At 45.6% G+C, this 16,273-nt stretch overlaps 1 protein-coding gene across 3 annotated transcripts in view; it reads left to right on the top strand.

The window, feature by feature from the left end:
• ZFAT (zinc finger and AT-hook domain containing) overlaps positions 1–16,273 on the top strand; it is a 183,895-nt gene that overhangs the window by 137,156 nt on the left and 30,466 nt on the right. For 2 of the 3 annotated variants that reach the window (XM_033842739.2, XM_033842738.2), the window contains 2 exons: positions 1,491–1,629; positions 9,607–9,725. In XM_033842739.2, coding sequence (XP_033698630.1) covers positions 1,491–1,629; positions 9,607–9,725 — 258 coding nt within the window. Of the gene's footprint in view, positions 1–1,490; positions 1,630–9,606; positions 9,726–16,273 lie in introns of those variants that run through there. The other variant, XR_012327433.1, reaches the window with a different exon arrangement.

The following is a 16,273-nucleotide window of genomic DNA, read 5'->3' as shown; positions in this document are numbered from 1 at the left end:
AGTAGAGCAATTTAAACAGGGCCCAGGTAGATGGCTTTTCTTGTCATTTTCTTCCCTTCCTCCATCTCTTTCTTTCTCTCAGTGGGGAGACTTCAGCACATCTGTAGGCTTGAAGAACCATGGAAAGAGAGGGGCCGATTGGAGTGTCAAAGAGAGGACTTTTCCCGTAGTCGGTGCATCCCGCTTCAGAGATGCATGGTTCTGCTTTAGCTCTTCCAGGTGGCAGTGGAGGAATATTGATGACTTGGACAGTTGAGAAGGCGAGGTGGATTTGAGGTCTCACCAGACATAGTGGTGCATCAGCTCCCACAGACATAGTAAGGGTCGTGTAAAATTGCTAAAACGGTAAATGTAAAATCGTAAAAACAGTAGATGCTTTCTGTGGCATCTTAGATACCAGTTTATGTTGGGTCATTTAACTCTCACAGCAGCCTTACCAGGTAGTGGTATCATCCCCTTTGAATTGATAAGAGGCTCAAAGCTTAGAGGAGTTTCACTACTTGTCTGAAGTTCCACGGCCAGGCCGTGCTGGGGGTCAGTTGAACGTGCCGCATCTGAGTCCCCTGCTGTCCTGTGGGCCGCCCTGTGCTCTTCCGTTCCCGCTGGGCCAGGAAGCTGCTTGTGTCACCAGACAGGCCCTGAATGCAAAACTGGGATTTCCACAGCCCTGTGCTGTATAGCTGTGCAGCACATGGCTCAGAGGGACACTTGATTTTGTCCTGACCAGGAGTAAGGGCCTGGGAAGGACGAGGATCCGGTTGTCCATCCATCGCCTGGCCGGTGGATGGGTCTCAGTGGGCCTCCCAATAGACCTGAGCAGGTGCCTCTTCCCCTCACCACTCTCTGCATTCCCCGAAGCAGTTGCAAGTTGGCGGATAAGACTGCACGAACGACCCGTTGGTGCCCTGATCCTAAAAGAGCCTTGTCTTGCCCAGGTGGGGGTGTTGGAAATAGATTTTATCAGGCAGGTTTCCCTAAGGGGGGACAGTGATGTATATACGTGGTGCTTGCGGGTAAATGCTGTGGAGGAGTCCATGTAGTTACAGAAGCAGGAGCATCAGGGAAGTAACGGTAAGGGGAGATGCTTGAACGGCATTCACTTAAAAAAAAAAGAAAAGAAGAGTGATAGATTCCTGGGTTGCTTTTTGTTATTTTCTTCTTAAACAAGAACTATAAATCTGGGTGGACAGCAAAGAAAAGAAATCAGAGCAGCCTCATTTAGCAGAGACCCCTCTGACCCTGACGACCCCTGCCAGGTGACTTGGACGGTCCCTGCAGAGGCAGGACTCAGCCGCCCCAGGTTGGCTCTTTTCCTGGAGCATTTCCCAGCAGGCGGCTTGCCCCTCCCAGGCCTTCCAGGAAGCAGATGCTCCCAGGTGGGAGAGTCGTGGAGGAGGACTGCGGGGTGGGTGGGTGGGAGGGTGGTGGGGGAGCTGGAGCTCGATCGCACAGGGCTGGCCTGGCCCTAACCCTCCTCCTTGTCGCTGCAGCCTTTCCGCTGCGCCCATTGCCACTACTCATGCAACATCTCGGGCTCCCTGAAGCGGCACTACAACAGGAAACACCCCAACGAGGAGTACACCAACGTGGGCACCGGGGAGCTGGCGGCCGACGCACTCATCCAGCAAGGTAGGCGAGCAGGCCGCTCCTGTCCTGCCCGGCCGGGCCCCACGGGGTGGCGCTGCGTGCTCCTGCAGCGCCGCCCCGATCCCTGAACGGTCCTCAGCGTAACTGCTGTCCTCCGCCTCCTCCTTGCTGTTTATATCATGTTACTTATGCCAGGATTGGATTGCAGTGACCTTAATGGAACTGTTAAATGGACAAAGCGATAATTAACCCACAGATTTTACCACCCTTCCCATAGTGTTCATTTGTCAGTACAGTCGTCCCTCAGTATCTGCGGGGGATCAGCTCCGGGACCCTCATGGATACTGCAGTCCGTGGACGCTCGATCCCTCGTGTAAAATGGCAGAGAACAGTCAGCATTTGTATCTGCAGCCCCACGTTGGATGCGGAACCCGGGGGATGCGAGGGGCTGACTGTATTGCCTTCTGTCCTTGGTCCGTGCACACATTTCACACAAATGAAAGTTCATGGCTTACTTAACAATGATTAACATGCACATTTTGTTTTCCTTTGGTGCACTGTCTTCCTACTTTAACCTCTGAGGGCTTTTCCCGATACAGTATCAAGTATTATTTAACTATGCTCCTGTTGTTATAGGGTTTCCAGATTTTTCTTTTATTGCAGTTGTAAATAATGCTGTACTGATCGCATTTATAGGTGGGATTCTTTAGATTATCCAAAGATGTTTATTGAGTGCCCAGATTACTTATGCATCTTGAAAAGGAAAAACTATTTAGAACATTTAAACTAAAGAGAATGGATGAAAGCCTCTAATGTCATTGAAAAGTTTGGCGGGGTTTTGCTTCTTTTTTTAATAAATAATCGCATTCCCACTTGAGAGGGTTTAGCTCACTTGCTGTTGCCACACAGAGAAATGCTGTTGTATTTATATCTGCGCTTCGGTAATTCAGCTGAAGAATGATTGCAGCGTGCCATGCGTCAGTTGCTACTCTTTCCTGAATCCTGTGACTCTTTGAAGCTGAAGACCATTTTAGAAACCTGCCCCCGTAAACAAAGCTGTGGGATTGTAAACTCGGCTGCAGCCGGGGCCGCTCCTAGTTTTCCAATGCAGCGTGAAGCTCCACTTGCTGTAATCGCCATGAAAGGCATCTTAATGTAAAACAAATGAATTGACGGTATCCTTCAGCACTTTCGGTGACAGGGCTGATGTACAGAAATGGATGAGCGGCAGAAAAAACTCGGGATAATTTTAAGCCATCCATCTGGGGTAACGGGACCGTGGGCCTGGCATTGGCTTGAATGGCAGTTCCACGGAGCTGGAGGGCAGGAAGGTGCGGTGCCATTTGGGCAAGTCACCCTCCCCTCCACCTGAGGCCCTGCACCTCAGGTGGGGTTCACAGCAGCCATCCCTTGTGATCGCGGGGAGAGCGAAACGAGAACGCCTGAGTGTCTGGCACTCAGTACATTTTCATTCCTTTCTTTTGTTTTTATGTTTTGTTTTGTTTTGTTTTTCTGAAAATATGCCAGTCCTTCTAGAGCTGGTGCATCATTTTTTTTTTTTTTTTACGGTACGCGGGCCTCTCACTGTTGTGGCCTCTCCCGTTGCGGAGCACAGGCTCCGGACGCGCAGGCTCAGCGGCCATGGCTCACGGGCCCAGCCGCTCCGCGGCATGTGAGATCTTCCCGGACCGGGGCACGAACCCGTGTCCCCTGCATCGGCAGGCGGACCCTCAACCACTGCGCCACCAGGGAAGCCCTGGTGCATCATTTTTGATGACTCCCCTGTGTAGGAATCACAGAGGAGAGGATAGATCGCCTTAGAGTCACAGTAAATAATTGGAGTAGCGGGCTAGCGATTCGTTCTGGCATCCTTCACACTCTTGGGTTGGATTGGCAGGAAATAGACGTTTACTGTGGCAGTTGGGACAGGCGTGGGGATCTGACTGATGACACTGTCATAGCTCCATGCTTCCAAACTTTCATCGTTGCCTTGCAGAAAATGTGCTGAGGTCAAGTTGCTTCATGCCCTAAGTTTTCACTTAACTTTCCAAGACTCTCTGTAATCAATTGGCATTCCCTGACAGGATCTGGGTTTTATTTCTAATCTTTGCAGGGTTATTTTTGGCCTGTGTGTGTGTGTGTGTGTGTGTGTGTGTGTGTGTTTATTTAGTTTTCCTATGCCCCCCTTTAAGAGACATATTGTGGAAGGAAGCAACTAAATGTCTCTTGGCTCATAGGAGACATTGTGCCATTGTGTGTTGGCGGGAAAACTGTCTCTGAAAGCAGAGAGCCAGTTGACTGTGAGTGCAGCTCAGAGATCTCAAGAGCACACAGCGCTCGCTGTGGAGAGTGAAGGAGACAGAGAGAAAGTGGAGCTGGATAAAATGACTGTCTTTGGAAATGATGAGGTGTTTGGTACCACTGGAATTTTTCATTTCCTTTTGATTAATTCCATGTAATTCTCCCTATCCCCACTTGGTTTTATTTTCGTCTTCACATCACTCCTCAAAAGATATCTTTGTGGGACTTTATAATTTCTTGTTTTGAGATAGAGGAATATGTGTCAAAATGATGATGCGATAAAAAACCCACAAATAAAATGCAGTTTTATCAAAACGATGCTAGTCTCCTGAAACCAATGCAGGGACTCCTTGTCCATCAGCTGTGTTTAAACGGTGTCGCACTGTGACACAGGCAGAGCCATCAATTGCTGGGAAGGATTCTCCTGCCCCCATGCTCAGGGGTTTGGGGAGGGTGTCCGTGCACAGCACTGCAGGAGAGGCGGGAAGAAGGCCGAATAGGCTGAGGTTTCTGATGGAAGGCACATGGTGTTTTCCACAGAGTTTGGGTCATTTTCAGCGAGCTCTGGAATGGGGGCTGCTAGGGCATCCACTCGTGTTCTGTGAGTGTTTACCAGCTGGCTCTCCCGGGGCAGGGGGAAGGGAACCTGATTCGTAGCATTTGCCAATTTCTGTGCCGTGCATATTTCCGCCAGGGCCAATTTTAAGCTTCCAGTGTGAGGTCGCTGAGCTGGGAAGAGATGGTTCCAGCGGCCCCAGCACACCTCTGGTCCTGGGGGCACAGGTGCCGCTTCCAGCCGCATGCCAGCTGGGCCCCATCAGGAGGCAGCAGTCCCCTCGGGCTCCAGTGCTTTTTGGCAGTTAGACTTGTACTCAATGCTACTTAAGTGTTTTATTCCCTGCTTATGTTTTATGTACTTCTCATATTTTGAAAGCAGATCAGACAATCTCTTGTTTATTCTTCTCAGCCCATCACTTGTTCATTAATATGGATTCGAGGCGTTTTCCCACAAAATACACATTTTTCACATTGTATCGCTTCAGTGGGTCTGCCCCCTTTCCTCCTTTTAAAATGCCCCTGATGAAGCTAGCTCAGGAGCTGGTTCACTAAATCACAGGTTGTGAAAGGCATCCGATGCTTTGATGCTAAGTGTCACAAACTCTCAGCTCATTCCTGGAGCTCACGGTGGGCTAACGATGGGGCTTAGCGGGCTGGTCCTTTTCCGGTGACCTCAAGGCCCTCCTTCAAGTCGCCCCAGGCAGTTGGCACGAGCGGAGGGTTAGGAGCACAGACCGTGGAGGCGGGTCTGTGATCACTGTGGCCCCTGGACCAGTTACTTACCTTCTTTGAGCATCAGGTTGCAAAGGTGAGATCTTATTCTTGAAGATTCCAGACCATGCCTGACATGTAACAAGTGCCTGATAAATGGTTCCAATTCCCTATCATGTTTATTCCCAAAGTCCTTCTTCATGGTGCACCTTGAGCCCCTCATGTGTCCCACACTGTGCAAGGCACTGGGCTGTGGTAGCATTGTTGCCCTTCCTGCCTGGGTTGGAGACAGAGGCTGGGCAGTGCCTCCGTGTTCTTATCCTCTAACAGAAAGTACACGTTCCTTTTAACAGGCCCCATGCTGCTCATGGGAGGAAAATCATCTGCTTCTCCTGGGTGGTGTGCCTTAACTCAGGCTCCCCGTTAGAGGGGATCATTGAGGAAGGGTAGGTAATTAAGATAAGATGTGAGGAAGCGGACCAGGAGAAGGCTTAGTTTTGTGGCATCTGCTAAGATCTTTGCGTTATTTTGAACAATTGTATTAGAAAAGTATAAATACGTGTACATCCGTACCTTAGATGTACATTCACACCAGATTCAGGGAAAACAGTATAGAAGAAAATCCAGAAACTATCAGTTAACCCAAAGTCCTTTATTTGACTTTTGGACATTTTTATTTTAAAATTGTTTTTATTAGGGCCTAGATCCCATACATTATTGGCAGGTGCTTCCAGTGCTGTGATGCTACACTGTGTTGTTGGTTGTTATTTTATATGTTATCTTCTCTCTCACGAAGCCCTGTGGGGTTGGCGTCATCATTTCCATTTTAAAATGAGGAAGCATAGGGAGGGAAAAGGACCGGCCCCGGCCACAAAGTGAGCCGGTGGTCAAGCCAGACCGGGGTCCTGATTCAGAGTCTGGCTTTCACCACGGGTGTGCTGGATCTCAGATGCCAAGATTCTGAGGAGTGTGTGAGGGGACCACGAGGGATGGGGGAGACCTTGCTTAAGCTCCGTTTACCAGTTCCTCACTGGGGTTTGGAACGTCAGCCTGGCTTATAGTCAAATGCACTTGGTTTTTCCTCTGCAGTATTTCCCAAGTCCGATTTCGTATTTCACTTGTTAATAAAATCAAATTACTCTGTATCCACTTTCCTTTGATAATTAAGCTGCTTTTGGTCCAGTTACCCTTGAGTGCCTGTATTAGTTTTTTATTGCTGCTGTAATAAATGACCACAAACTTGGCGGTAGTTTAAAGCAACACGGATTTATGATCTTACCATTCTGAAGGTCAGGAGTCCAAGATGGGTCTCACAGGCTGAAGTCAAGTTTGCTAACAAGTCTGTATTCCTTCTGGAGTCTCTAGGGGAGGATCTGTTTTCTTGCCTTTTCCAGCTTCTAGACACTGCCCACATTCCTTGGCTCGTGCCCCGTCCTCCAAAGCCAGCAGTCTTTCTCAGGTTACGTCACTGGGATCTGCTCTCCCACTCCCCTCTTAGAAGGACCCTTGTGATTACATTAGGCCCATCCAGATAGTCCAGAATAATCCCCCATCTCAAGATCCTTACGTGAATCCTACCTTTGAGATCTCTTTTGCCATGGGAGGTCGCATAGTCACATGTTCCAGGGATTAGGATGTGAATATCTTTGGAGGGCCCATTGTTCTGCTGACCTCGCTGCCTTTTATAAGGATACAGGCTTTAGCATTTTTACCTTGGTAGAAGAGAAAACCAAGACCCAGAGAATTTAAGGAAGTGGTTCTGAGTCACGTGAGCAAGTGCCAAATTCAGGTCTTCTGACTGTCCAACCCGGTGTCCCCTGCCATTCTGGGAGTTATATTACTGAAAATGAAATGGAATTTTCCATAATGTCAGCCACTGCAAAGGAGTGCAAATAGTTTAATGCTCAAAATTCCTCCAGAATATACTGCATCCCAAAAAGAACAAAGGGTTCCATGATGGAATTTTAAAATTGCTCCTGAAATTCTATCCTTTGGCCTGGTTTGTCTTTCCTCAGGAGGAACTTGCGACTTGGGCGGTGGGGGGATGTTTAGGGTTTTATGGTGCACACTTAATATCGATGCTGCAAGCAAATTCAGCAGGCCTCCCCGTGACCTTTACTGAGTGTGGCCTAAGCATTTAATGAATTGAAATGGAAATTAATATTTCCCAGCTTTAATGTCAATTAACTGGCATAGTTACACCTTGGGTCTAGATTACATATTTCCATTTGTTGTTCTTTAATTAAAGCCACCATGGCAAAGGTGGACGGACGTTTTAATTAATGTGGAGGCATTCTCATATTAATTTTAATTTAAACATAATATAAGGATGTTTTTCTCCCTAAATTAGTTTCTGTTAAAGAATAGCCCAGAAGGAACCTTCAGTTTCATTTTAAAGCCTAAATTTAACCTTAGGTAGTTTGCTTGTGTTCATTGCCTCGTATTAAGTCTTTATAGAAGCAATGTCAGCTTAACCAAAAGAAAAGGTAGTGGTTCTCATACCTTGGAGGGTTTTAAAAGATGATTGTAGGAAATATTTCATTTTAGATGATTAATAAGCAATAACAAAGAAGGTTAAAAAGTAAGTTTAATTATCCTCTGGGCAAGAAAGAGCAAGCCCACTTGATTTTGCCTAAAAAAAGAGTGCAGTGTATTTGAGTTTCAGAAAACAAGCATCTGTTTGAGCTGCCTTTTCTGTAGAATGTTCTGGAAGTTCAAAATTGGTGTTTGTTGCTGGTCTTTGCGTTGACTCTGGTCCCTGTCTCTGTTGGACCTGCTGTGCTCTCCTGTGCCCTCCCGGCGTGGGAGGCTGAAAGTTTAAGGGGCTGTGCTGTCGGCCACCTGGGTTGGCTTCCGTTCCTTCTCATGACTTTCTGGGGAATCGCCCACCACCTCAGGTGAGAGACAGGAAACCCCGGTTACAGAACGGTGCTCTCTGAGAGTCACTGACATGGAATTGATTCAGGAGAGCTAGCACATCCCAGCTGCATCTAGGAGATACTTAAATTAGGTGATGTGTACCATGAGATTTGTCTAGTTCTTATATAATTTGTTGACACCTTGTCATGAGGACAGAATTCCTCTCCCTCCCTCCTTAGTGCCCCAGTGAGCAAGAAATAAATACTGACGCTGGGAGGGCACAGGGAAGCACAGCAGGTCAAGCAGAGACAGGGGACCGGGTCAGCAGACAGACTGACAACAGCAGCAGGTGTCCTGAGAAGAGAAGGAGCTTGGGGAATGCAAAAGACAGAGAAAGGCGAGGATGGGGGGGAAGGGGAGGGGACAAGCCTGGAGAGGGAGGCAGGGACCAGGCCACTGGGGTCACAGGCCACAGCAAGGAGCTGGGGTTTTATTCTGGGTGTGATGGGAAGGCAGTAGAGGGTCTTACACCTATGTGAAATGTAATTTTGTTTGAGTTTTTATTTGTGTGCTGGGTGTAGAGCAGACAAACAGTGGCTGCGGGGAGACCAGTAGGTGCCTGGTGGTCCCATCTCACTGCCCCGGCCAGCTGAGGGTGCACACCTGAGGGTGCCAGCACTTAGCCTGGCTCTGGCCTGCTAAATGTCTGGTAGATTTGGAGGCCTGATGCCGGGACTACAGTTAGCCTCCTGAGGGGCTAGAGTTTGCTTCTGGAAGCACAGCCTGTTAAATCACTTTGCTGTACACCTGAAACTAGCACAACATTGTAAATCAACTCTACTTCATATAAACAGACAAATAAATAAGTGATTTTTGTCCAGCTCCTAATTTAGTTGTTGCTTCTGATATAATTTTAGAAAGATAGTCTTTGTGTGACTTTGTGTGTCGGTTTTTTTGGTTCTTCTTTTTTTATCCTACAGTTTTATATTCTCTTAACGAAAGCATCCAGATACTTCCTGGACCGTGTGTAAGATTTAATCAATTAAATAAATAGTGACATTTCAGGATGTGACCAGCTTTTTCATTTGTCCTTTAGCGGGATATTTACATGGGAATTTATATCACTCTCTCCCCTTCTGATGTGAAGGAGACTGAGAATCTGGCCCTTGGTCTTAGTGTTTTAGGATGAAGGAGATTGAGAAAAGCACCCATTGTCCTTCAGTTATTTTTTGCTTTCCAAATGATTTGTTATTTTCGAATAAAAACATGGAAAAATCATTTAAGCTGTTCAGCCACTTGGCCAAGGGAATTATGTTACTCATCTTAATTCTCTCTGGCACCTAAAATATTACGTGTGTATTAGGCTCACTGCAAATTCTCATTTAATAAACGAAAAGAAATGCATTAAGTTTTAAACCTTTGCCCTGAAAAACACATATACTGTTGCTATTCTGTTTAATATTAAGGTAAGCTTGGATTGAAAGTGAGTACTGGAGACAAAAAATACATCCCTTAGATTTGGAGCGTTTGAATGCAAGGCAGAATTCATGTGTTGTGAATGCTTCTTTTTACCTGTGTCTGTGCTTTCAGGTTGTTTGAAGTGTCCTGTGTGCAGCTTCGTCTATGGCACCAAATGGGAGTTCAACAGGCACTTGAAGAACAAGCATGGCTTGAAGTTGGTGGAGAACGAAGGAGATCCCAAGTGGGAGGTACTTTTAAAAGCATGGTATCGATTGTGCCTTTCCTAAACGCAGATGACAAACCAGGCAAGCCCAGTGCAGTTCCTCAGAGCAGTGGGTTTTCTGGTTGGGAAACTTGGAAATCTTTTCAAACGCTGTCTCATATCTGAGGGGTGCCACTGGGTGAGAGCCAGGCCACGCATGTGACTTCTTACTCTGGGTTGCGTTTAGGCTGGTTTCTGAACGTCTGTGTTGGACTCGTGGATATTTTCACTTCTGTTATCACGAATTCAGAGTTTCAGAAGTTGCATCTGAAAGCAGAATGCACACAGGGCGTATCCTGGCAGCCCTCACCCAGAGGGCAGGGCAGGGCCCATTTGCTGCTTCTAGGCCCTCCTCTCCTTCCACCGGAGGCATGTGCTTCTACCCGTCACCTTTGTTTTCCCCTCAGGTGTTGGAACCAGTTTCCTGACTGAATTATATAAAAGCCAGTAGCTGTATTTTAAAAGCCAATAGTTGTTTCTCTTCTCAAGTACCAGGGGTCACACCAGATTGCAGTTTACCTTAGGCAGAGCCTCTCAAACTGAGTCCTGCTAAAGTTATGACCCGGATAATTCTTCGTGGTAGAGGGCTGTGCTGTGCATTTTAGAATGTTTCGTAGTGTCACTGACCTCTACCCACTAGGATCCATTCGCATACCCAGCTGTGAAAACCAGACTATCACAGACATTGCCAGTGTGCCCCAGGAGTCAAAGTCACCCCCAATTGAGAACCACTTCCTGAGAACTTTCTAGGGCATTAGAGTATCCAGTGGGCTTACTCCAGTTAAGAATAAGGGCTTTGAAACAAATCCAACACCCCATGAAAAACAATAATACATCATGACAATGTGAGAAGTGTTCCAGAATTCAGGGGAAGGGTTGTCCAGTAGGAGGGAATGTGTTAATGTGTCCATGTAGCCCATCATAATGAGAGGACTAAGGAGAAAAGTGAAATGATCATCTTCATAGATGCAGAAAAGGCATCTATGAAAATTCGACAAAATTCAGCATCCATTGATTAAAAACAGTCAATAAAGTAGAATTTGATGAATACATCTTTAAGATGAAAAGCAAAATGTATGTGTTTCAGCCCCAAAGCTGTCATCCTAGACTAGGGGGTTTCTTGTTAGAGTTGGGAACAGGATGAGGGTGCCCCAGGGGCTCTGGTTTTTAGCATCACGTGGGAGGCCTCAGCTGGTGTGTTGGACAAAGGCAGCGTAAATAGAGACATAAGAATCGAAGAGAAGAAACAAAGTATCTCTGTAGACACAGGATTATGTTTTTGAAAATCTACTACACACAATAAGCAGCAGATTAAAACATCAATATACAATAGTCAATGAGTTATCTATAGAGAGAACCTAGAGCAAAGGAACAGAGATTTAAAAAAAGAGATATTTCACAAATACGAGAAGAAAACATAAGTGAATTCATTTATAAATTGGGAGTGTGGAGAACTTTCCTAACTGTAACTCAAAATCCAGATTCAGTTAGGGAAAAGACTGAAAAAAAATTGACCACGTAAAAAAAATTTTAAAACTACTATGTAAAAGAACTCAAGAAGTAGAGGGGCAAATGCCAAAAAAATATTTTCAGTCATATCATAGAAAAAAGGGTGAATATCTTTACATTATAAAAGGCTTCTAGAAATACTGATGAAAAAGATCGACAGCCCAATGGGCGAAAGATAAGAAAGGTTCATAGAAAAAGAAATGCAAATGACCTTGAATATCTGAAAGCACGATCAACCTCCCACATAATAAATGTAAGTAAAACTTGACAGAGATAGAATTTCTTACCTAGTAGACTGGCAAGAATCCAAAAGTTTTGACATCATCTCTGCTGGAGAGGCTGAAGGGAAATATGCACTCTCATGCATTGCTGGTGGGAATGCAAAACGATGTGACCTTTATGAAGGGGAATTTAGCAGTATCTACTAAAATTACATATGGGTTTCTTTTTCCATTAACTAGACGATCCCACCGTTAGAAAATTATCCCAAAGTTATACTGACAAAAATGAGGAAAGGTGGGGCTTCCCTGGTGGCGCAGTGGTCGAGAGTCCGCCTGCCGACGCAGGGGACATGGGTTCATGCCCTGGTCCGGGAAGATCCCACATGCCACAGAACAGCTAGGCCCGTGAGCCATGGCCGCTGAGCCTGCGCGTCCAGAGCCTGTGCTCCGCAGCGGGAGAGGCCACAACAGTGAGAGGTCCGCGTACTGGGGAAAAAAAAAAAAACATGAGGAAAGGTGATTGCACAAGGCTATTTATTGCAGCACTGTTATATATAACATGTAGATAGATTTTGTGTGTGTGTGTGTGTGTGTGTGTGTGTGTGTGTGTGTGCGCGCGTACACCAATAGATTGATGTAGAAATAATTCCAGATATATGTGTATACGCGGTTAGTATACATACATGTATTTCTTAGCTTTTCGTGCTTAGAGGGCTTAGAAGCAGTGACATGCCGCTGGCAATGAGTACACCTAGAATCCAGATCTTGGATTCTCAGGATAATCCAACAAAAGGAACCAGAGTCCCTTTGAAAAGTGGTTGATTCCAGGGCTGAGGCAGAAATTATGTAAGTTGACCCTGGAGCATTTTGCAGTACTAGAAAGTAACAACGTGCTCCACAAAAATAAGATGGAGGCATGCCGAAAGGACACACGAGACAAACCGAAGAGTTCCTAACGGGCCAGAGCTGGAACAATTTGAGTAACAAAGTAACTCATGATGGTGTTGGACTAAAACTGAAAGAATAGAATAAATATCTCTGCATTCATACAGACATAAATAAATGATTGAATAAATGGTGGAGAAGGAACAGTTCTTCCCCGCAGAAGAATGCTGATTAATAAATGTAGAAAGAATGAGGGAAATAGAAAATCACCATTGGAACACCACAGTAATAATTGCAGCAGGCAAGATCCATTGATGAATGCTAGAAATAGTAGACAGAAGTTTAAGGAGAAATACAGTATTTGTGTAGCCTCAAAGTATCTCCCCCTAAATAATTATTAATTATAGAGGGAAAAGTAGTAACTTTACAGTGGAGACACCTGGCAGGCACCACCTTAACCACGTGATGGAGGTCAGCATCCTCAGTAGTAAGACGTAGTGACTTCATGTACCCCCTGATACGATGTGATCAGAAGGGCAGTCACCTCGTGGTGCTCTTCAGAACATCCTCAGCCTCCACCTGATCATGGGAGACCATCCGACGTATCCAGCTGATGTGATGATGTGGATGGCCAGATGCCTGACCAATTCTCTTCAGGAGTGTCTGAAGAACTGTCAGAGGTTGGAGGAGACTTTGGAGTTGTGACTGCTCAATGCACTGTGGGGTCCTCAGAAAAAGGATGCCAGTGGAAAAGCCAATGGAATCTGGTATTGTACCAATGTTGATATCTTAGTTCGATCATTGTACCATGGTTACAGCAGATGTCAGTATTAGGGGAAGTGGGATGAAGGCTATGTGGGAAGTCTCTGTATTTTTTTTGGAACTCTTTTGTAAATCTAAAATTATTTCAAAATAAAAGTTATAAAAAGGGAGGAAAGCACAGGTAGAAAAGGCAGGGAGATAAGATGGAGAGGGTAGGAGAGAAGCTAAACTTGTCTTAGCAGAGACCGACTATGCAGATTTGACTCTGGAACTCTGATATAAATATAAGAAATACATTTCTTATGTAATAATAAAAACAAAATTACACTTTAAAAAGCAAACCCTAACCCTAAAAATTGAGAATAGAATGAAATAAAGTATCTGAACTATATATCAAAACGATGGCAGAACTACATAGAGAAGGACTATTTCAAGAGACTTTAAGATAGAAATTTGATTGTTCCTCCCTAGTGGGATATAACCTAAGGGCAAAAAGAACTGCAAAAAAAGTCCTGTTTTCAGTTATTCCACCGTCAGTGGTAGGGTTGATATTGTTACTCCAAGGCTGTTGTTAGTGTTTACAGACTGGAGTGAAGCACATCAAGTGTGTTTAAATCCATGAGTTTATAATGATACTGGGAGAAAAATCCTTAGTCACCTTTGTAGGATATTAGGGAATCGACTCTATTTTGATAAATAAAACTCTGTTTTGGTAAATAAAGGCTCAGAATCAAACAGTTTTTCTACCTCATCTAAATAAACTATATCTCAGGGTAACCGAATGTTTGTGAAGAGACGTTTTTTATAGAAGTACTCCAGCTAACAAATGAAGATTTACAGTATTGCCATTTTGCAACCCTCCACTGATGTCATGCCAACATGGCAAAAACAGAGACACTCAGACATAGTGTCTCCTGATGGAAGGACACTGTGTTAACCCGTGGAGCCTTCTTGCCAGAAAGGGAACTGATACCTAATTAAGCTTCTGCGTCTGACTTCCAGTTTACAGGAAATACAGTGGACAAGGGAACATATTCAATGATTCCATGTTGGTGCAGTCAGCAAAACCCAGACTGTTGGAAACGCTGAAGGCAAACGACCACTTTTCCCAACAAAACTATAAGCAGGGGAGAAAGAGTGGAGGGAGAGCCTATAAATACAAGTCTTATGAGACTTTTATCAGTCAGTTCTAATATATGGATTTCAATAACTTACTTAAATATGATTTGTAGAACAAGTTGTGAAAAAATGAGGTAATTGGGGAAATTAGAACACCATTTAGATATGTGAAGATACTAAGGAACTACTGTTAAGTGTGGGTTTTTTTGTTTGTTTTTTCTTTTTGTGGTATGTGGGCCTCTCACTGCTGTGGCCTCTCCCGCTGCGGAGCACAGGCTCCGGACGCGCAAGCTCAGCGGCCATGGCTCACGGGCCCAGCCGCTCCGCGGCATGTGGGATCTTCTTGGACCGGGGCACGAACCCGTGTCCCCTGCATCGGCAGGCGGACTCTCAGCCACTGTGCCACCAGGGAAGCCCTATTAAGTGTTTTGAGTGTGACGGTGGTGTTGTAGTTATGGTTTGAAAGAGTTTTACCTTTTACAGATACATTCTAAAATATTTATAGATAAATTGATATGACATCCACATTTGCTTCAAAATCAAAGGACAGTTGTGTGGAGTGCATGGGGAGATAGGCGAAACAGGACTGGCCATGAGGTGATGGTTGTTGAGATTGGGTGATGTGTACACGGAAGTTCACCTCTCTGTCTTGTGTATGTTTGACATTTTCTATAAGAAAATTTAAGGAGTATGTTAAAGCACTGTCTATAAAACGCCGGGGTTACTGTCCAGTCCCCAGTAGGCCTACAGTAAATGGCATGGTTATTGGAGGTGGTGGTGCCACCAGCATCAACGTCACATCCTCATCTGTGGGAAACAGTCAGCCCTCTGGTGTTCCAAGCTCATACTTGCAAGGATTTGCTCTCTGTTACACATAGACATGGGAATGCCAGTTCCTGATGTAGAGCACCATCTCTCCTGGCCAGCTGGTGCTTTCGTTAGTGCAGTCATGGCGCTCTCCTCTGGAGGTCTCACTCCTTACAGATCCTGACACCTTCAGCAGAACTGTGACTCAATAAAAATAGCTGACACCAAGCCACGCACTGGACTCCAGAAGTGAGACAGTAGAGCAGCTAAGAAGCTGGGCAGGGGGTGGTCCCCGTGTGACGACAAGCTGCCTGTTAACAGCAGCTGGGCTGTCGCCAGCCTCCCAGGAATGCCCTGTAAAGCACTGTCCTTCCCACAGATGGTTATTACAAAGAGCACCCCAAAGAGGGGAAGCCAGTCCATGCCCATCCTGTTCATCGCAGGCTAAGCCATTCCTCGGATCCAGTCAGTGTTGGCCACTGTGTTGCTTAATGGTACTTAAAAGGAAATATGCTTCTGTTTGTTCATTTATGCATTCATCAGACATTTATTGGGTGTCTACTAAATGTCAGGCTGGAAATGCCTAAATGAACTTGACCACCTGGCTGTAAAAGAATAATCACATTCTATTCTGAACCTGTGTGAGTAACTGATAAGTGCTTGTAGAGAGTGATCGCTTTGGCTCCTATAAATTGTATGTAAAATCCCCTTTTTGTTCTTCTTTATTGGTGACATCCATGTTTCCTGCCTTGCAGTTCCAGAAGGAGGTGATTATCAATATCTAGTTCTTGTGAAAATTCCATCCCACCTCTTCTCTCCTTAGGTATAAGATACCTGTGACTGTCTCTTTAGCTTCTCGTACTCTCATGAGTCCTGATTTTGCACAGCTGTATTTTCTCTGGTCAGTTGTATTTCTCATATCCTTCCTATAATCAGAGCAGCATGAGTAGCTAAGATTTGCCGAGATCTCGCTCTGTGCCGGGACCCGTGCTCGAAGCTTGCCGAGTGTTATGTGATTACCCGTCCTCTCCTCCCTTCCACCGTCACCACTGCTGTGCCTTCCTCTCGGCCTTCCTCACGGCAGGAGGCCCGGGCACAGGGGAGATAAGGGCAGTGTTGGTGGCCATGGGAAGAGCAGAGGAGACAGCAGAAGAGCACACACGAGAACCTCTGAGCGTGTGTCATCTCTAGTTATGAACAGCATACTCTGTTCCCTACGGCAAGAACGTGT

Source organism: Tursiops truncatus, chromosome 17, assembly GCF_011762595.2.
Source record: "Tursiops truncatus isolate mTurTru1 chromosome 17, mTurTru1.mat.Y, whole genome shotgun sequence".
NCBI classification, from domain to species: Eukaryota; Metazoa; Chordata; class Mammalia; order Artiodactyla; family Delphinidae; genus Tursiops; species Tursiops truncatus.
This window is presented reverse-complemented; position numbering and strand designations above follow the sequence as displayed.